This window comes from Boleophthalmus pectinirostris, unplaced genomic scaffold (genome assembly GCF_026225935.1).
Source record: "Boleophthalmus pectinirostris isolate CB_2022bp ecotype Guang Dong unplaced genomic scaffold, ASM2622593v1 HiC_scaffold_8, whole genome shotgun sequence".
NCBI lineage: Eukaryota > Metazoa > Chordata > Actinopteri > Gobiiformes > Gobiidae > Boleophthalmus > Boleophthalmus pectinirostris.
Genome location: NW_026571515.1, coordinates 27,215,647 through 27,235,770, shown reverse-complemented (window position 1 = coordinate 27,235,770; position 20,124 = coordinate 27,215,647). Strand labels below are relative to the sequence as shown.

Here is a 20,124-nt window from a genome sequence, read left to right as displayed (position 1 = left end):
GTTCCTCCCAGTGGACCTTCTTACTCCTCACCACTGGTACAACACTTCATTGGAAGCCCCGCCTGGCTCAGTGATCCGGGGCCACAGTTTTAACATTACCTGCTCCACACTGCAGCAGTATCCTGGAGCCTCTTTTCAGCTGCGCCTGGTCCGCTCAAATGGGACAGTCCGGCACTCTCTTCCCGCACTCACGCCCTCTGTTACCTTCACTTTCCCCAGTGCTCAAACCTCAGACGAGGGCTATTACTACTGTCTGTACAGGGTCCAGCTCGGGGGCCGCACATTTGTGTCCAGAGAGAGTCAGCCACTGCCCATTTCTGTCAGAGGTAAGGCCAAATGAACTGATTAGAGCTGCTAAAGTATGAGATAAAATACAGTCCCTGACAAAAGTCTTGTCGCTTATCCATTTTGTAGAAACAAAAGCTTATAACCCGACTTTAAATTCATCGATTGGTTTTAGAAATGTCTCATATGAAAGCTAAAACCCTCCCAAATTATGCTCAATATACTAAAATAAATTTGCTTCACTGAAGAAAGATTGATAATTTAATGAACACAGGTCAGATTTTGGCAAGACAAAAGTTTTGTCGCCTACAGAAAATTTAACAAATAATTTACTTCAAATACAAAAATATGTTGCATAACGTCAGTGAATTAAGTAGTGGTGCTGTGAGATCCATATTTAATATCTTGTATGATTTCCATGAGCTTGAAGGACTGCATCCATGCGGTTCAACAATGATTCATACAATTTGTTGATGAAGTAATCAGGAATAGCAAAGAAAGCAGTCTTACATGCCTCCCAGAGTTCATCAAGATTCTTTGGTTTTGCCTTCCATGCTTCCTCTTTCATTCTACCCCAGACATGCTCAATGATGTTCATGTCTGGTGACTGGGCTGGCCAGTCCTGGAGCACCTTGATCTTCTTTGCCTTGAGAAACTTTAATGTAGAGATAGAAGTATGCGGTGGAGCACCATCCTGCTGCAAAATTTAACCCCTTTTATGGTTGGGAATGTAAGAGGTAGCTAATACTTCTTGATATTTTAGGCTATTGATATTGCCTTCCACCCTGCAAATGTCTCGCACACCCCCATACTGGATGTAACCCCAGACCATGATTTTTCCGCCACCAAACTTAACTGGTTTCTGGGTGAATCTTGGATCCGTGCGGGCTCCAGTAGGTCTCCTGCAATATTTGGTGGCTGTGATGTAATTCAACTGAGGATTCATCTGAGAAATCCACCTTCTGGCACTTTACCAGTGTCCATCCTTTTAGCAGGCTGTGGGCCTTGGCAAATGCCACACGGTTTTTTAATTGCCTTTTGTTTAGTGCTGGTTTCTGTGCACTGATTTGACCATGGAGGCCATTTCGAGACAGAATTCTACAAACTGTTCTGGTTGACACGGGGACTTGAGGTGACCAGGCCTGGTGGAGCTCTGCTGCAGTGGAAAAGGGGCTGGCCTTGAATTTTTGAATCAACAAACGGTCCTCCCGAGCAGTTGTCTTGTGGGGTCTGCCGGACCTGGGCTTGTCAAAAACAACTCCAGTCATTTCAGATCTTTTTCTTATTCTTTGTACTTGATGCTGAGACACATTGAAGGTGTCAGCCACCTCAGCAGTGGATCTGGTCTTCAGCTTCTTGATAATTAACGCTTTGGTCTCAGGGTGGATCTTAGGCATGTTGTCAGAGGTCAAGTTGTAGTTGATGTGAAGGTCTGGTGTGCTGGGGTTCTTTTTATACACACCCACTAATTGATTGATCAGTAACTGATCACAGGTGAGGCTGTAATCTAGGATTGGGTGCATCATATGACAAGGCAACAAGTCTTTTGTCTTGCCAAAATCTGACCTTTCTGTGTTCATTAAATGATCAATCTTTCTTCAGTGAAGCAAATTTATTTTAGTATATTGAGCATAATTTGGGAGGGTTTTAGCTTTCATATGAGACATTTCTAAAACCAATCGATTAATTTAAAGTCAGATTATAAGCTTTTGTTTCTACAAAACGGATAAGCGACAAGACTTTTGTCAGGGACTGTATAGATATAACTGATTGTCTGTTGTCCCTAAAACAAACACTACACTGATTGTCTCTATAGACCCGGACCCTTTGCTGAGCCCAATGGTGATCAGCTGGCTGGTGTCAGGCCTCACGTTTGTTGTAGCTGTCATCTTCATTATAACTGTCGCCAAAGTCCTGTGTAAAAAACAGAAACAGCCGTCCGAACTGGAGAGAGAGACTCGAACCTGTGAGTTTTCATTGTCACAGTAAGCATGTGTTCTGGGCTTGTTAATGCTTACAGAGCAAAAAATGTGTTGTAACTAGTAAAATATTACATCTTTTATTGATATTGTGGTTTAAAATTACAGGTGTGGACAACACTTACGTTGCCTTATCGATAAACAAGTTATGACCATGGATTGTAAACAGAAGGTATGATTTTTGTAATAATAGCATTAACTGCGTGCCTTTAGTGTTGTAGGTATGTCTGTTTGTGGCACTTCATACACATGTGTAATAAATCTGAATCCTTTTAATAGTCACATACAATGGTAATTTGACTTAAATACTCAAATAAGTGAAAATGCTATCATAGCATGCTTCATTTAATTATTTTCATTTTAATAATGCACTGAACTGCACAATGCAAAGAGTACCTGCTCATTGTTGTTTATTTCTTCTTGTTGCAGCAGGGTACGTCCGCCTGACTGGACTGGACTCTACTGGGACCAGTTCTCTGCACATTTGAATGAGCCACTGAACACTATGGAGCTGGATATCCTATTCACTAACTATATACAAATCAACCATAGTATCTAACATTTAACAAAAGAAAGCCACAGTGCATAAGCTGGTTTAGGTACATTTTTGTTCATTACCACAAAAATATACAGGGATTTTTTTTTGTCTGACTGGGAGACTGTGACTGTTGAGTTTGTATAATGCTGTAAATGCACTGCTTATTTATTAAAGTTACAGTAACAGTTCATTTTTAAAATTTGTGTTCCTCACCTGTAAGGATCACCTAAAATTTCAACTATGCATTGTTTATTTAATTTTTTTTTTATTATAGTGCAAAAAACTATGTAAATATAAACGGTTTACTGATAGAAAATATTAAAAATTATGAATACAAGCATGTTTCAGTTTTATTCATATCCTATCTGTAGCAAAAGTATTGTTCTATATTTCACTGTTTTTCCTTCCACCTGTCCAGGCAATGACTAATTATCACTTATCTAATTAGCCAAAAAATACCATGGACAATTTATCACAAGTTATACATGTTGGATATCTTGCTGTCTAATGGATAAACACAGCTGTTTTAAGCATTTTACATTTACTGCATATTTAAACAACAGTGAATTTGGGCAAGAATTTGTACAAATACAGAACTACAGAATTAACAAACAGCATTCAATATTGTTTAGTGGGTTTAAAAGCATGTGTACAATTATACAGAACGCAATTACATAAAAACATTTTTCAATACAAATAAAGCTACAATGGCAGCTTCTTCTACCACAATCTTGGGAAATTATTGAAATAGTGCATTAAATGGACTGAGCTATAGGTATATAAAAGGCATAGCACAAACAACAACAACCCTCAAAAGGTTAAATACCCTTTAAAACAAAAGTATTAATGATTGATCTTAATTTACATTCACTCAATGCCTTTGATGTTCTCATTTGACTCCATACTGGAAAATACAATGTAGAGGAAAATTAACACCACAAGGAAGAAAATCACCTGAAACCAAGGCGGGACGAACCCTGAGGATTTGGGGGCTGGAGAGGCAACAGAGCTCTTTGGATCTCCATAATTCAACGATGGTGATTTTAAATGGGAGCTTTTGTAGGAGGTTGGTGTGCTGTAGGTGTACGGCCTGAAATCAGAAAGCAAAGCACTAAACACAAATGTGAAGTCAAGTTGATATGAAAGGGTATAAAGCAGGGTTCCCACTGTAATGACACAATTGTAAATACCATTTTCTGATATGTGATACCACTTATTATTGTTTGTTTTCATTCATTGGCATAGCATCAAACTCCAAGCAACAACCTTTGTGCCTGAGAAGGGCAAAAGGCAGAATAACAGAACAATATACAAGAAGTTCAAGCGTCATGAGCTTTGGCAGTGCTTAATTTGTAAAGCAGTAGTTACTGGAGCACTTCGATTGGTGTCGTAAATTGGATCAGGCCAAAAAAGTTGATGAGACACATATTAAGTGCTATTATACTGTATTACTATTGTTACCATACTCTGATCCATAATATTTCCCAGACCCTTGACCCCTTTAAAAGTGTCTGCAAAAGCAATGAGGATACATTTAAGCACTGTTTTCTACAAAAAGGCATTGTCATTAGAAACCAGTGGGAACCCTGAAAAAGATCTGACATTATTAAGTAACAAACATACTCATCAGCATAATCTCTTCCTCGATAATCAGGTGTGGATCTTGAATAGCTTGAATATGAAGCCCTGCAAAAGACAGATACTGTTTCACTGAATGTTTTATTTATACAGAGTTAAAAAATAGTATTACTCACTCATTTTGATACTCTCTTTCAGTCCACTCTGGTCTTGATCTCATGTATGCCCCACTGCTAATATGCATAAATATATAATATCTTTATGGTAAAAGCCAATGAAATGTATTATTTCTCAAACTGACCTGTCCCCTGCTGGTCCTGCTCTGACCTGAAATAAGTGACAATATTAACATTACTGAATAAACTATGAATTTAAACCAAATCCTGAAAGGGTCATGGTGCAGGCACTTACTGGAGTTCGGGTCACGTATGTCACAACTTCTTCTTCTAAAATGAAATTGAAATGAAAGAGAAATATTGTGTCAATGCCATAATGAAACACACGTGATTCAATATAATAGTGCTTGTGTGTTATTACATTGAATAAGTTAAAACACCTTTTTAAACTAATCTTTGTTTCTCAAAGGGGGTTTTGAAACCTCTGGTAAATATTTAATAAGACTGGACGAACATAATTTTAAAAAAATAGACAACATTATTAGTGGATGACTTTAACATGTGAGTTGTACCCTCTTCTCTGTAGTAAGTTTTATCTGATGAAGGTTTCTTTGCTTTGGCCATGGCCTCTCGTAGTTTTTTCTCGTACAGACTTCTAGTGGAGTCTAAAGAGTGAGAAAAGGGATTCAGATTATAGAAGTTCAAACAGAAATAGCCAACACATGAGTCACTCTTAACTTTGGACCGACTGAGCCAAACTCACCGACAATGGGCCCGTGCTTAATGCCATACTCATCCAGCAGCTCACGGAGTTCATCCGCTGTCCTTTCACTCAAGTTAGCCATGTATAAATCTACCTATCCTAAAATGAACAAATATCCAGGGGGCAGTTCAGAAGTTTTCTTTTCTTTTTCTTCTGTCAAGCGTTCATGTCTGTTAGAAAGGAAAACACGAATGACTCCTCCTACTTGTGCTCGTTTAGTATCACGGAGTCGACCGTTTAGTTGTTATGAGGCTGATTGCATTGTTGAGGTTTCAGCATCGCCCCTGCACCGCCCGCGCGGTTTATACAGGTGAGTAAAACATACGTGTGTCCTTAGCGAATCTGTTCTTCTTCTGCGTATGATATTTTGTTGGCGGCTTACAAACCACCATCCCACACTAGATACTGCTCTCTAGTGTACAAATGTGTACAAACATGAAACTGTAGCACTTTTTTTATTACAAGCCATAGCATATACATTCTATGTTACCAGCACAGGCGCAACACTAAATAATCAAACAAGCGTTTTTTATATAAACAATAGTGGAAAAGGGTGAATCCTTTTTCCCCCTTTTCTTAAAGGGCAAAATTAAGCCACTCTTCTGCATCTGTGACCCACCAGAACATAATCAGTCCCATCACAACGACCAGGAAAAGGCTCAATATCGACTTCATCACGACGAAACTCTGCAGGAAGAAACACCACAACAAAAAGTAAGGAAAAATCACAGGACGGGGGCCTAATAATGCAAGTATGTTTGATAAAATGTCTACCCTGTGGTTTCTGTTGCAGGCTGGTTTGTTGATGCTCTCTGTAATTTGGTCAGGTATTTCTTGAAGATTTGGTAAATCCATGAGAGTTGAGTCTTCAACTTCCTCAAGCTCCTGGGAGGATGATAAAACCTCTTCATCTGAACTCACAGATGGACATGTCTCAACCTCATATGTTTGATTATTTCCATCCTCCTCATCCTCCCCTTCTTCCCCCCCTTCAACCTCTTCATCCTCCCCTTCTACCTCCCCCTCAATCTCCTCCTCCCCACCTTCTTCCTCCCCCTCGACCTCCTCCCCCTCCTCTTCTTTCTTCTCCTCCTCCTCTGCCTCCTCCTCCCCCTCTTCTTCTTTCTTCTCCTCCTCCTCTGCCTCCTCCTCCCCCTCTTCTTCTTTCTTCTCCTCCTCCTCTGCCTCCTCCTCCCCCTCTTCTTCTTTCTTCTCCTCCTCCTCTTCTTTCTTCTCCTCCTTCTCCTCCTCCTCCAGCTCCTCCTCCTCCACCTCCTCCTCCTTCTCGTCTGAAGAACTGCTTAATTCTCTGCTGCTGAGCAAGTAAATGCACATTTTATTCACAGAGGTTTCACAAAATACCTTGAAAGACCAATTTTACACTTTATTTAAGTCCACTCACCTGTCTGTGTCATAATGGATCACATGGGACAATGTTTCCAAACAAAACTGGACCTTTGTCTGTCTCTCTGAAACAAAAGTAAAAAAAATGATTACACAACTTACGTTTGTACATACCAAATTATTCCACAATTTACTCCAATCAGTTGCCTACCTTTTATCAACTCACCTTCCTTGTTATTGTCTTCACCTTGGTCATCATAAAATCTGTAAAATGCCTGGATCCTCGCCTGCTCCCTCCTCCTCTCCTCCTCTTCATCTTCCTCCATCTCTCCCTCCTTCATCTCCTCATACACTTTTGGTTCGTCATTAAAAAAGAAACTATCATCTACTGACCCACAACTCGAGTACATTGTGGTTTGGACTTCTTCCCCCGTCAGACAAATCTCACCTTGACTCATATTTGGAATATTTTCTTCTGTAGTTTCTGCTTCTCGCTCCCAGGTGACATTTAAATCAGTTTTATCTGCAGTTACCCCTTTTGAAGCTTCAGACATACTCCATGTTGAAAGCACATCTTCATTCCAACTTTGAAGAGTGTCATTATCTTGTTTTTCTTTTAATTTTAAACATAAATCTTGATTATTAGTAATGTCCCATTTATCCAACTCTTCTTTGCTGATGTCACTGTTTTCACCTATGCAATCTTTCATAGCTCCATTCTTCAAAAATATGTCTTCTTGTTTTGCACATTCATATTCTGTTGTACTTTCAGTTGTGCAATCACGCTCCGATTCAAAGTAACTTGGTTCGTCATTTCTTGTACTGTCGATATATTCACATGAAGAAAAATCAGACGGATAATCTGCAAAACTCTCTCCTGCTTCTTGGTGCTCCTCTTCTGAAAAATGTTCCATCTTGTCTATATCCTCATTCAACTCGTCTATCCCATCATATGACATTTCTGGATATTCCAAAGTATATTCAACTTGGAAGAACATGGTTTTTGCTGATTCTGTTTGGTCCTCCTCACTGCTATCATCTTGTATCAGCAAATGGCCTTCATTTCCCTGGATGATACCAAAATATCCTCCCTCCTCTATCGCTTCTCCTTCTTCCTGGTTGCTATCTTGAGTGCTGTCCTTTTGCCCCAGATCCTGTCCCATTGCATAGACTCGTTCACTGTAATTGCTGCAGTGAATAGTCTTTAAGAAGTCCCCAGGATTTTGTTCAATTTCACCTTCATCATCTCCTCTCTCTTCCTCCGAGCTCAGGCAATCCTCAGCTCTCACTTTGATCTTTATGTTTTCAGTATTTATAGCACTAAATGTCTCTTTGTAAGTAGTGGAATAAGTAGAAGGAGTTTCTGGGATAGGTGTAATATCTTCCTTGTTTACGGTGTTTTCTTGATTCAAAAAACACCTCTCATAGTTTGGATTGAGGCCATTTTGAGACAGATTTTGTCCCGCTGCGTTGAACTCTACATAATCATTGCTTTGAATCTGATCAATAAAATCCTTATCAATTTCAATTTCATCCTCTTCACGCTCTTTCTCTGAGCTTGAGTAATTCTCCTGACTATTATATTTAGTATCTAAAAGCTTGTGTTCATTTGAATAAATACATGCAGAGGCCGTTTCCACCATAAGAGAGCTGTCTTCCTGGTCTACGGTGCTGTTGTCCTGACTCAAATTGGTACCATCCACTTTAATATCTAGATTTTCAAAGTCTAAGTCGTCATCATCGGGGAATGAAGGAACAGAGCTTTCTGAAAGTATACATGCAATATATGCATTTCAATATATCAGACATGATAATTATAAAATATACTGTCCTAGATAAATTTGGTAGTGCAATAAAATAAAATTAAAATGCTGTCTATTTATTAATTACAGTAAAATATAATATAAGATATAATAAAAATACATAATAAATTAAAACAAGGCAATTCTGTTTATTATTCCAGTACTAAACCTAATAATATTGTATGATAAAAAAAAAATTGTTCTCACCTGTAAATGCATCACTGAGTAGATCAGCAATGCTTTTGTCCATGTTTAAAAATCAACAGTAAATAATATTTGCTGAAATAAACATAACCTTCACTCAAGTATTTATCTCTGAAAAGAAGAGACCACAAACAAACTGAGCTGTCGGAGGCACTTCCTGTTGAATGAAGGCTGCACCAGATCAAGTCACCGCTCTTGAAATGCAGACTGTTTTAAAATGTTGTATTGTCTCATGCATTATAGGATGGAGGTCACTGAGTGGAAAACCTATAGTCTAATATTGTATAATTCTGCTTGCTGTATAACCAGCGTTAAATGACCTCATTCACACTTGCACATTCTGCACAAATACTGTATTTGAGTGCATTAAGGTGTAATGTCATATGTTCTTCAGTTTAAGCTACCATTAAGTGGACTTCAAGGTTTTATGTAAGCGTGCAGGTCTGTAAATTAAAAGATGAGCAAAAAATATAAAATAAAGACATCTGCTAAAATGTATATACATACATAAAAACAGTTAATGCTCTAAATTATGTGGCCTGGCCAGCCAAAAGAGGAGAGCCTGTAAAATATACTGAGGAAAAGAGTCAATACCACTGTGATCATAAAAAAATAAAAAATAAAAACATTTGAAGAGAAATTTATGTAATTGTAAAATAAAGTTGTGCTAGATTTTCAAATATATTATATTAATATGTGGTCCTAGATGAGCTTTGAAATAGACCATTCAAAAACTATTCAAGAAAGATTCAACTTCAACTACTTCTTCATATGACATTCATAGTATTTCTGGCTTTATTACTTGTTTGAGTATTTATTAGTATTTGGGTGTCATTCAACCTTTGTCTGCATATACATGTCTTTTGAGTATTAAAGCTGAGTGTATTTGTCTGTCTAAATGTCTCCCCATTTTGTTACTGCTGAGTTATTTCTGACATTTATTTCATTCTTGCTCTATACTGACAGCTTGTCAGTAGTAACTAGAAAACAATTTAAGACAGTTGACACTTGTTTTGTGGACTGTGTCATTTAAATTAATATATAATCAGCATTAATAATAATACCATACCATAATACATACAATGCTAATAAATAAATTAGTCTTTATTAAACAGTCTTGTCTGGTGATTTTTGGTTCACAGCTCGTGGCGAAGCAGGTAGCGATGATTTGGCTTCAGCTCCACCTCCACAGGGAAATGATCGCTCACTTCAAGAGCCTTTGGAAATATGAACAGTTATTAAAATACGAAGAGAAATAATATTGATCATTTTGAGATATTATAAGATTACCTCCTCCTCAGTGAGATGAAAGTTTTCTTTGAAGTTGAACGGTTGAGCTGAACCTGGGATGATGCTAGAAATGATCTCTCGACCGTGGACAATGATCCTGAAGCAGATCACAACAAACAAATTTTATTTATTAATTTATCAGTGACAAATGTGTCATGATATTTCCTGTATTGCACAGACTTTAACACATGTACTGGGAAAACACTATGTGTTATTAATATAAGTCTGTTTTTATCTCAAAGGTGTAAAAATGCCTAACTAATTGAAAAAACTAATTACTAAAATGTGTGTTAGTTGTAGGCCTATTTACATCTCCAAAGCTCAAAATGCCCTGTTCCACCTTGTGATGTCATGAAGCAATAGTTTTCAAGTTAACAGCTCCTTTTACCTTTAGTTCAATAGAGATATGCAATTTCATGGCTGAATCATTATCTAAATGATTCTAGTGAAGGTGTGTGGAGTTTAAAAACACAATGGAGCACTTCCTGTTTACCACATGACATCACAAATTGAAACAGAGTGTTTTTTGGTTGATAAAAGAACACAGCCTAAATATGCAGGGTTTGTGTGTTAAACATGTGAATGAAATGCAACTGAAGGTACAGTATGTTTTTGATGAGGGAACAGCTTTGTAACATAGATGAGAAAATAATATAGGCTCCTTAATTTTAGATGGAAGAGCAGTCGGCCCTCTCCTCAGTGTAGACATGATTGACAGCTGAGAAGTCAAGGAAGGATGCAGTCCATAGATTATACTATTCATGACCCGCACTGACCGGTCGTAGGCGCAGTGTGTCTTCTCTCTCACAGTGGTGTCCTGGTCATCTCCGATGAGCCACTGGAACCTGGGGTCGCCTCTCAGCCGCACGCTCCTCCAGCCCTTCTGTGTGACGTAGTGACAAGCAGCATTCAGGTCGCCCAAAATCATTACATTCTGACCCAGAAGAGAGGAAAATATGAAAATAAGTTGGATTCCGGTTGCTCTTATAGGGATGGACCATATATCAGTGCTAATGACAATAAACATAAACTACAGCAGACACATACAATTGAGTGGCTCTTGCTATGGACTATGGACTTGAAAATATTGATATTAAACAATCATGGGTTTCAGCATTCTATTTATAGGTTATATATTAGGACTCAGTGATTTAAAAGTTATAATATTTAGTTTTGAATTGTTTATTGCAGTGCTCTGAAACTCATGGGTAGGTCAGTGGCAACAACAGCAATGTCTGGCTATGAACCGCAAACACTGGACAATCCTAGCACTTACTTCAGTTTTCCATTTCTTGTAAATGCCTTTGAATACTGTGTACAGCTCATCAATCTCTTTCATGGCATTTTTGGGACAGGTGTGTTGACCAATCAGAATCAAGTCTTTCATCACTGTAAAAAGTGGCAAAAATACACATTTATACATTTTTTTGCCCTGTCAGTTTTTACCAATTTACTCACTGTATTGAATTAATTGTTTATTAATTCATTTCAGTAAGGCCTCAGACACTATTTGTCCTGCATCTGGTATTACAATAGTTTAACTCATAATCCATATACAAGTAAATGTAGCTGTCTCTTAAGTAAAAGTATTAAAATATTGCATCTTCATACAGCAGTTACATGAATTCATACTGACAGAAAAGTTGAATCTAATAAATGCCTGTAGGTTTGTCTCACATGTTGTTGGCGAGTGAAATCGGGCGATGAAAGGTTCCCTGGAAAACACCTCTGTCTCATTGGTCCGGCCCTGTTCCTGTTTGGGATACTGATAATGATCCTTGAGCTTCAGCACATTATCTCTGTACAGGAAGTACAAACGTAGTGTTACACTGAGGCCTCTCTGAGTGTGTACTATCTGTTGAACTGATGTTACCTGTAAATGTAGACGTACTGCTCTTTATAGGTTTTCTTCCCAAGACGCTCACTTTGTAAATACGTGTAGGAGTTGGACTTGTCATATCTACAGACAAAAACAAACATTAATATGAATAGTAAAATTTCTGATTGGTTTGCAACATGCTTCTCCATGAACATATTACTTTGTATAGAATGTTCCACAGTTTGGCATTAAACAATCTTCCATTTATTCATTCACAGATGTTTTTATTGCTATAAGACATATCTTGAAAAACATACATTCTGTCTTACTGTGAGCAGGTCATCTCTTCAAAGCTATAATCTGCTGTAACTTGACCTAGTGGTGGTATCTGCTTGTCTCCATGAAGAGAATAGATTGTACTGTGGATTATTCTATGTAAAGCAATGATATCTCCATGGTGAAAAGCAGGTAGCAGATCCTCCACCAAAGTTACATAGTGCACCTTTAAATAAAATAATTCTAGAGAGCATTGTTACATACCTGTTCAGGCTTTTAACCAGAGCTTGTATTGCTTCTCCCTTTGAGTCTCTGACCTCCTGGATCAAACTCAGGTCACAACGAGAGAGGATCTTAACAGAAAAAAGTGTACTTTGGGTTTATGTGTGAAGTATTTGTGGCTATTACGACTGAAGTTAGTACAGTAGTAATAGTAGTGCTGGTGCTGTAGTGTAACTGTTATGGTAGAATTGCTATAATTTTTTTTTAATCTTACTATATTCAGACATTATTTATGTGTGTCATAGGCGCTATTTTTAGGACTTTTCACCATTTAATATTTCTATCTATATCTATATATCAATATCTATCTATCTATCTATCTATCTATCTATCTATATATATATATATATATATATATATATATATATATATATATATATATATATATATAAGTTTGTGAATATTTAATTTCTATGGCAGCAGTTCTAATTTGTCATCACTCTGAGATGGATAGACAGACATACCTTGAGTAAGATGCTAATGACCTTCTTGTTGTGCACCTTGGCCTCTCCAAAGCTCTGGACGTTGAAAGCACATATTTTCAAACAAAATGTGATGTTAAATAAACATAACCCCAAAACTAGCAGCACCAGAGTCCTCATGTTACATCTTTATCTGTCAAAAGTAAAAAACAAAACAAAAAACTGTTTAGCAAGTTCCCTTAAGAGGTGAAATATGCAACAGGAAGCTGCGTACTTACCACGTCTGTGCTTTTTCAGTTTGAATTTGACCATAAGTCTGTCCGTGTACAAGTGAGGGCCCATCCCTTTGAATGCTAGTGGAGATTTCAGGGATGCTCCAGGTAAAGCTGTGGACTGGATGTGCTGATGCAGAGCAATGAGACAACAGGGCTGCATCTGGAAAGAATCAGGACAATAGAGAGAGAGAGAGAGAGAGAGAGAGAGAGAGAGAGAGAGAGAGAGAGAGAGAGAGAGAGAGAGAGAGAGAGAGAGAGAGAGAGAGAGAGAGAGAGAGAGAGAGAGAGAGAGAGAGAGAGAGAGAGAGAGAGAGAGAGAGAGTGCAGAGAGAGAGAGAGAGTGCAGGGTATATGGTGGTGGGGAGGTGGGGCTGGGGGGTGGGGCGTAGAGAGAAGTGGAGTGTTACAAATGTTTTAAGAATTATTGAACAAGTCTGACAGTTAAGTTTGATGGCAGGCTTAGGTAAAAACAAAAAACTTTAACTTGACTAACATGTTATTTTTTAGTGATTAGTTCTTCTTAATTAAATATCTTGCTCAGTAATAAATGCTTGATTTTGGTGGGGAGTGGGGCTTTCCATGTTCATTTGTAATTTAATTATTTATTAATAACAGTTGTTAGAACTGTATCCATTGTCTTATAAAGAAATCACACACAACTCGTGTTTCATATTTTCACTTGTATTAAAAATACAGTACATTACAAAACAGTGCCATCTCATAATTATCAAAAAAGATTCAAGTACCTACAAACAAAAAATCAGCTTTGTCTTAAACATTTTAAAAACTAAATAATAAACTTCATATTCAGCATCATACAGGTCTAAAACAGCTGGCGTGTTGTGGGGAGGACATCTCATTCAGATATTCCTCGATCCTGGTCTCCATGTCAGAGTACAAATCCCGAAGCTGCTCTCTGAATGGAGGGTACCACAGCCACAACAACCCCCCCACCACAGCCATGGCCAAGAGCACCAGGAAGGACAGGCAACATCCCAACCATGAACACCTTGTCGCCTGGACATACAGGGGAGAGAGAGAGGTGAAACTTAAATATGAATAGAAAATGTTAAAATATTAATTGTGAAGTAAGCTTTTGAAGAGTTCTCATTCTCCTAGGTGATTTTTCTTATTAATTACATTGTATTTTCCTATTAGAAATATCCAAAAGGAAAATCTGATCATTTATAATTAGGCCCTCGATGGCACTATAGCCCATTAAATATTATAAGTGAATGTAATATTGTGCTTTGCTTTCCTTTACAGCCCAACAATTGGGCCTCAAGTGTATAAGGCAGTTATGTAAATGTCTTGTGGATACATAAATATAGGAGGATTGGATTTGGATGTTGCTAAAATATTATAATATACAGGTGTGGTGTGACTTTGTGGAATTCAAAAAACTAATATCTTATCTAAACTGTTGGAAAGCTTCTTGGATACCTTCTTTTAAAACCCTTTATGATAGTGTTGGATTCACATGCCATACTGACCGATGTCCTTGTTTTGTGGGTGATCTGTCGGAGCTGATCTCTGCACTGGGACAGTCGGGTCTGTGTGGAGCGACACTCCTGCTCCATGGCACTCAGCTCCGTCTGTAGCTCCTCACACTAAAACAGGACAAAACAATGCATTTTATGAGGATAATGTAGTTTTATCAAATGTCTGCAAAAATAATAGAATAGGTCATGTAGTGTTGTGTCCATTATTGTCCAATTATCACAGATTGGTTATATTATTCATCTGTTTTATAGCAATGGAAATATACTGAATGCCCTAGTTAGTTAAAACATGTGAAGCGCAAATTGTTCACTTCTGTTTCAAGAATCCTACATAGATAAGCTAAGATCCTGGAAACCACGGTCATATGGATAATAAACAGGGTAGCAAAACTCCGCTTCAAATAATCAGCTTCTGTCTTATTTGGAGCATACAACTACTCTGAACCATCTTAGAGTAAGACAGTGCATACAGAAACTTCTTCATATAACTGTCCCTCTTTGATCAAAGTTCATTAAAAGGCTGGCTGTTTTTATTTTTTGTTAGGTAGGTCAAACCTGCTCAAACTGACCTAAAAGTAACAAATACACTTGACTTAGGAGTGTCTTATTCACCTCTTTTTCTTTAAGTTGAAGTTTCTCCAGAGTACGCTGTAGCTGCTCATTGACCTCAGGTGACTCCTTCTCTTCTAGACAGTGCTCAGTTTCTCCTGGCATCAAAAATTGCTGCATCAGGAGTTCAGTTTCGCCGCTACCATCTTCAAAACGCACAAATGAAAAACTAATTTGCTGTTGATGTAGTAACCATAAATACATATATCATGTGTAAACACTGACCTCTTAAGTGTTGTATTTCTTCTCTCAGAGCGTTGTTGTCCTCTTCTAGCAGACATGTGTTGTACTGTAGCTCCTGGTTTTGTTGCTTCAGTGACACAAGCTCCTCCTTCAGCTCTTCCTCTCTGACCCGAGACAGCTGCAGGGCAAACATACATGCTCAAGACTCAGACCTTTTTTGGACCAAATAGCCCACTGTCTGCCCCTCTTGGTGCACTCCTTCTGGACCTGTACCTCCAGTTGGTCATGCAGTTGCAGCAGTTGGTCATTGCTCTGGTTGTGTTTCTGTGCGAGCTGCTCAGAGGTCAGTCTGAGTTCTTCGTAGAGATGTTTCCGTCTCTCTGCTTCTGTCTGCGCCATGTTCAAAGCCTCCTATGGGACATGGCAGGATTAAGAGGGACTCCCCAAAAAGACTGTCTCTTTAAAGAACTCACTTCAGTAATACTACAATATATTTGTACTTCTGGTTTTGCACTGTGGTTCTGTCCATACTGTAACTTTTTGTATTTATATTCAGTCAAAGTCTATTTTAAAATCTTATTTGTTATGCATGCCTTAGTTTTTCCTTTTTTTTAATTATAGTTTATATTTTAATATTACTATTCATTGTTTTGTGTTGAACATTATTGACACAGAAAGTACTACTTGGCAATGGCAATTAAATTGATTCAGTCTATATTAAAAATATTAGTCTTCTAGCCTGACAAGACTTTTTACTACAGGCCAGTCATAATGGATGTGAAGTAAATAGATTCTGGTAATTGGAGGAACAAACTGTTTGCAAATAGTTGACAGAATAGTTACAGTATAGTTTAGCTGCTGTTGTCTTTAGTCTTTATACCTGGAGTGAGTCTACTTTGGTCACAGCCTCGGTTTTCTCTTGTGTGGCTTTCTGCAAAGCAATAACTGCCTTGTCTTCATAAACCAACTTCTGCCTCTCCATTTGCAAAAGCAGCTTCTTCACAGCATCCTTTGGAAACTTCTGTAAAGTATAACAACTTCAGTATGCCTCACTTTAAATTACATTTAATCAGTGTAGTCAACTATTCCAAAATGCATTTAAGCTCAATGTTGATTTGTGTATGGATGATTTCTGCTGCAGCACTGGCTCTTACCTGCAGACAAACGTGCAGCTGTGCCTCCAGAGCCTGGATCTTGTTTCTCAGCAGGTCTTCGCTGCAGCGTGTCTGTGGGTTACAGAGGAAATGTTATTTGCGTTTTTGATAGACGCACAAGTGAACACCTGAAGCTGCAGCTGTGGCAAAATGTATCAACAAAAAACAAAACAAAAAGTTAGCAACAACATTGCATCAGACATGAAAATATCACCTTAGTACATAAAAAAAAAAATTCATTTAATGAAATGGAGGCCCATATAGGAGCTATATTGTCACTTTATGTCAGCTATGAATGGTTGTCTTAACTTGTGTATATTTTATATAAGATATATGGTACACTGAAATGGCTGCCAAATTATTAACATTAAGGCCTATGTTGATATTGTTACTATAACATTATCCATGCAAATTGTACATCCCAAATGCGAAGTACAAATACCTCAACCCCAGATATAATGAAATCAGTTAACATATCACATGTATTTTTACTGTGCCTTGAAACAGCCCCACCCTTCTTATTTAAGAATTGCACCTCGCTCATCTGCTGCAGGGCGGAAAAAGGAAGCTTCAAAACCACAGTGCACTGGCCCCATTTGGACAACACTTGCCTGCATCAAACTCATTAATTCAAACTGAAGAAGTGCTAAACAATGACCAGTAGTAATTTCACATCATAAAATGGGAAATATACTTTTATTACGGGGAAACTGTTGCGTGTAAATGTGTGATCAAGACTCACCATCCACATTTTATCAGAGGAGTTCATGAGGTTGGTGGTACTCTCCTGGAGAGATGCCAGCTTTTTCTTTAAGATCTGCTCACGCCAAAGGGCCTCCTGATACACAGCATAAAAACATATGTAAATAGGTATACACAGGCATTCATCCCTTAGGTCAAACAAGTATAATTGTAATTGGTGTGGATCTTATAATAGTGGTATGAACATTATTATGTAAAACGTGCTGTTAATCAGTGTTCCTGAGGTGAAGGAAAGTGTACAACTTGTTTACCTGTAAGTAGTCTGCTAACTTCTGTAGATCCTGTTTGCAAGAAAGATAAAAATGACTATACCATTATAACCAAATAAATATGCTGAAAATAAGTTAACTAGTACCACTTACTGTTTCCCTGACAGTGACAGAGCCAGACCTGCACATAAAACCAATACACAAATTAAAATATATTTTCATTTTTATCATAATTTCTAATCTAAACCTGGGCATCACATTAGACTTACTCTGTCTGTACACTGGCCTCTCTCAACATCTTCTTCACTTGAATAAACTCACTTTGTTGAGTCAGTCTTTGTTGAACCTTTTCAGATCGAATGTTTTTTACACTTGTGGTTTGCACTTAGACAGAAAAAAGCTGATTTAGTAAAACACAAAGTTCAACCTCTTAAAGGTGCACTAAGAAACTTTTCTGCCTTACGGTTCACCACCTGCTTGTCTCTATGGAGATGTTATTGATTTGCCTAGTATGCTGTATCAAACATATCTATCTCCATGGAGACAAGCAGGTGATTCCTGAAAGCCAAGTTACAGGCTAGATCAGTGGAGTGATCAGAATGTTTGTTTTTTTAAGGCTGAGTAATCAAAACACCTATAACTAAATAAATGTAAGGTAGATCATTTTAATGCCATACTGTCAGGTATTAATAATAATAACATCACCATGGAGCCAATCAGGTGGCAGATTTTACGCCAGAAAAATTTAATTGTGCACCTTTAAAAAGATAAAGAAAGACCTAGTATGACTCACCATTCACTGTGGTTTTTCCCTTTTGCACCTGTGGGCCTTGGGGTTCTGATGTAGAGGTATGGTGCTGTGTAGGCTCAGTCCATAATGAAGTCTGAAGATCATTAATATTATTACAGTAATTAATTTATAGACTACATTTATGTCAAACAATGATATATTGAATAATTTACCCATTTGCTGGTGCTAGGAGTTTCACTCAAACTCCTCTGTAATATTAAAGCTGGAAGTCCATTCACAGTGGGACTGGATTGTTCTATGTACTCTGATGAAGAACGCCTCATTTTAAATATTCTTGGCGATGCTCTCCTTTTGGACTGTCTTTCTGCCAACCTTGAGCCACACATTTCTGGACTCACGGATCTCCTCTTCAGAAACTCCAGCTGCCTTTTTTCTTTGAGCTCATTCTTTATCGATTTGGTGTCAAACTCTCGTGTTGGGCTTCGGCAGGATGTGGTGTTGTTTTTGCCTCTCAGGAGTTCATGCTGCTCGGCTCTGATCAGTGATTTTTCTTCAAAGTTTAATGTAGACAGATGGACTTTTCCAGCAGTCACGGTGTCCATTGCAGCTCCATGGACTAGAAAGGAAGTTAAACTAGATCAACCAATTTATCAAAGCAATTAACTGTTTAAAGAAGTATGCCACAGTATCCATGATAACACAGGAGAATACCAAATATAAAGAAGACAATGGTAATTTGCACTTTATACTGGCTATCTAACAATATTGCCAATATTTATTGTGAACCATGAACAAACTTTCAAAATTTCATGGTATATGGTTTAAGGTTTTGATCAAAATAGTAATTCAGTTTGAGTTTAGTTAACTACAGGAAGATATAACATTAGTATTTCATTTCTATATTCTGTCTGCAGTGTGCCTTAATACAGATATGGGCGAAACACAATGTGCTATGTGTCTATAGTTAAGAATCTGGGAACAAAAAGTACCTCTCATCTATCAGAGACCCATGTGCAAACTGCTCATACATCTTTTAAGGCCTAGTTATAGTATTGCTGTAAATCAAATGCATTGTAATTTTTGATATATTTTTGAGGAATACATTAAAAATTATTTAGTTTTGATAAAATGCACAAATGCTCTTAGTCACTCTTAACTTAGGACATTGTAAACATACTTTCTCATAAAAAAAAAAAGAGGTCTCTCTATGAGCAGAGCAAAAACAGTATCGTTCATAGATTATAAATGCATGATAAAATAAGTTAAGTGCAAATGCAGAATTGGAGGAAACAACTCATTCATAAGTTTGGAGACCAACTGTCAAACACTCTTTAGGTGGGAAATTCATTGGCTAGTCTGAAAATACAAACAGATTTTTATAATGATTGTAGACACTTACCTACTGCTCCCTGGAAGAGTGCAGGGGACACATCACAGTCCTAAAGCAACCATCCATTTTGTTACTCTCTCAAACTTGTGTCTGTTTCACATGTTGCTTGTTCAGTTGAGCATAAATTTACAGGAAGTCGAGTGAACCACAGCGTCATATGTTCCTCTATCTCAGCAGCCACTTGCTCAGAGCTGATGCCATGCACGGGTGGGCCCGAAGATTACACCCAAACACAACCACCCCACTGAAGACTGCAGAAAAAAGCAGATTAGTGGGATGAGCCAGAACACTGATCGCCTTTTGGAAAATTCATTTTGGTTTTCATTTTGGACTTATTAAATGTGGGTGCTGGCTTCTGTTTCTGGACAGCTAATCTTACACTTCAATGTATGTTTCACAGAGTGTACTGTTAATCAGTGTATTTTAATATGATCAATATAGACATTTGATAAAGTGCATCTTGTGCTCTAAATGATCTACAGCAGGGATCCTTTACCACAATATTAGATAGCATAATACATGTGTATGGGCCTCAGGTTACCCAGGTACTCAAACAAGTTGGGCCCCAACACCATGTTTGTGTTTCTTACC

The 20,124-nt window shown here is 37.8% G+C and overlaps 3 protein-coding genes across 7 annotated transcripts; all 3 read right to left on the bottom strand.

The window, feature by feature from the left end:
- Positions 1-3,406: 3,406 nt before the first annotated feature.
- LOC110164781 (emerin-like) lies at positions 3,407-5,585 on the bottom strand. Of its 4 annotated transcripts, none has more exons than XM_020929898.2 (7): positions 5,260-5,585; positions 5,069-5,161; positions 4,792-4,826; positions 4,682-4,707; positions 4,557-4,613; positions 4,426-4,488; positions 3,407-3,913 (listed from the first exon to the last, which is right to left on the bottom strand). In XM_020929898.2, the coding sequence occupies exons 1-7, from the start codon at positions 5,339-5,341 to the stop codon at positions 3,670-3,672; spliced, it is 600 nt and encodes a 199-aa protein (XP_020785557.2). In that variant the 5' UTR covers positions 5,342-5,585; the 3' UTR covers positions 3,407-3,669. The 4 variants fall into 4 exon arrangements, with proteins under 4 accessions (XP_020785557.2, XP_020785558.2, XP_020785559.2 ...); XM_020929899.2 differs by having other exon boundaries at positions 4,557-4,610; positions 5,260-5,584; XM_020929900.2 differs by having other exon boundaries at positions 3,407-3,892; positions 5,260-5,567.
- A 958-nt stretch (positions 5,586-6,543) lies between these two features.
- dnase1l1l (deoxyribonuclease I-like 1-like) lies at positions 6,544-13,135 on the bottom strand. Of its 2 annotated transcripts, none has more exons than XM_020929974.2 (11): positions 12,977-13,135; positions 12,741-12,891; positions 12,259-12,347; positions 11,773-11,859; positions 11,577-11,698; positions 11,176-11,288; positions 10,676-10,833; positions 9,900-9,996; positions 8,613-9,826; positions 6,662-6,728; positions 6,544-6,574 (listed from the first exon to the last, which is right to left on the bottom strand). In XM_020929974.2, the coding sequence occupies exons 2-9, from the start codon at positions 12,876-12,878 to the stop codon at positions 9,746-9,748; spliced, it is 885 nt and encodes a 294-aa protein (XP_020785633.1). In that variant the 5' UTR covers positions 12,879-12,891; positions 12,977-13,135; the 3' UTR covers positions 6,544-6,574; positions 6,662-6,728; positions 8,613-9,745. The 2 variants fall into 2 exon arrangements, with proteins under 2 accessions (XP_020785633.1, XP_055022397.1); XM_055166422.1 differs by having other exon boundaries at positions 6,547-6,571.
- A 503-nt stretch (positions 13,136-13,638) lies between these two features.
- On the bottom strand, positions 13,639-19,701 carry LOC110164701 (TRAF3-interacting JNK-activating modulator). Its single transcript, XM_020929800.2, has 14 exons — positions 19,543-19,701; positions 18,356-18,759; positions 18,186-18,276; positions 17,662-17,776; positions 17,546-17,573; positions 17,435-17,464; positions 17,164-17,259; positions 16,422-16,493; positions 16,148-16,288; positions 15,541-15,678; positions 15,310-15,445; positions 15,088-15,230; positions 14,467-14,583; positions 13,639-13,990 (listed from the first exon to the last, which is right to left on the bottom strand). Exons 2-14 carry the CDS (start codon positions 18,743-18,745, stop codon positions 13,787-13,789), a joined length of 1,701 nt encoding a protein of 566 aa, XP_020785459.2. The 5' UTR covers positions 18,746-18,759; positions 19,543-19,701; the 3' UTR covers positions 13,639-13,786.
- Between the last annotated feature and the right edge of the window lie 423 nt (positions 19,702-20,124).

What these genes read in the sequence shown, in the direction of transcription:
- LOC110164781 (XM_020929898.2), bottom strand. Translation starts at nt 5,341, where the DNA reads ATGGCTAACTTGAGTGAAAGGACAGCGGATGAACTCCGTGAGCTGCTG. An exon ending in AACTTACTACAGAGAAGAGG is followed by an intron (nt 4,827 to 5,068) that starts GTACAACTCACA and finishes ATTTCATTTTAG; the next exon opens with AAGAAGAAGTTGTGACATAC. An exon ending in GCAGGACCAGCAGGGGACAG is followed by an intron (nt 4,614 to 4,681) that starts GTCAGTTTGAGA and finishes TATGCATATTAG; the next exon opens with CAGTGGGGCATACATGAGAT.
- dnase1l1l (XM_020929974.2), bottom strand. Translation starts at nt 12,878, where the DNA reads ATGAGGACTCTGGTGCTGCTAGTTTTGGGGTTATGTTTATTTAACATC. An exon ending in ACAAGAAATGGAAAACTGAA is followed by an intron (nt 10,834 to 11,175) that starts GTAAGTGCTAGG and finishes CTTCTGGGTCAG; the next exon opens with AATGTAATGATTTTGGGCGA. An exon ending in ACACACTGCGCCTACGACCG is followed by an intron (nt 9,997 to 10,675) that starts GTCAGTGCGGGT and finishes GATCTGCTTCAG; the next exon opens with GATCATTGTCCACGGTCGAG.
- LOC110164701 (XM_020929800.2), bottom strand. Translation starts at nt 18,745, where the DNA reads ATGGACACCGTGACTGCTGGAAAAGTCCATCTGTCTACATTAAACTTT. An exon ending in AGCTGCACGTTTGTCTGCAG is followed by an intron (nt 16,289 to 16,421) that starts GTAAGAGCCAGT and finishes TATACTTTACAG; the next exon opens with AAGTTTCCAAAGGATGCTGT. An exon ending in AGAAATACAACACTTAAGAG is followed by an intron (nt 15,231 to 15,309) that starts GTCAGTGTTTAC and finishes TGCGTTTTGAAG; the next exon opens with ATGGTAGCGGCGAAACTGAA.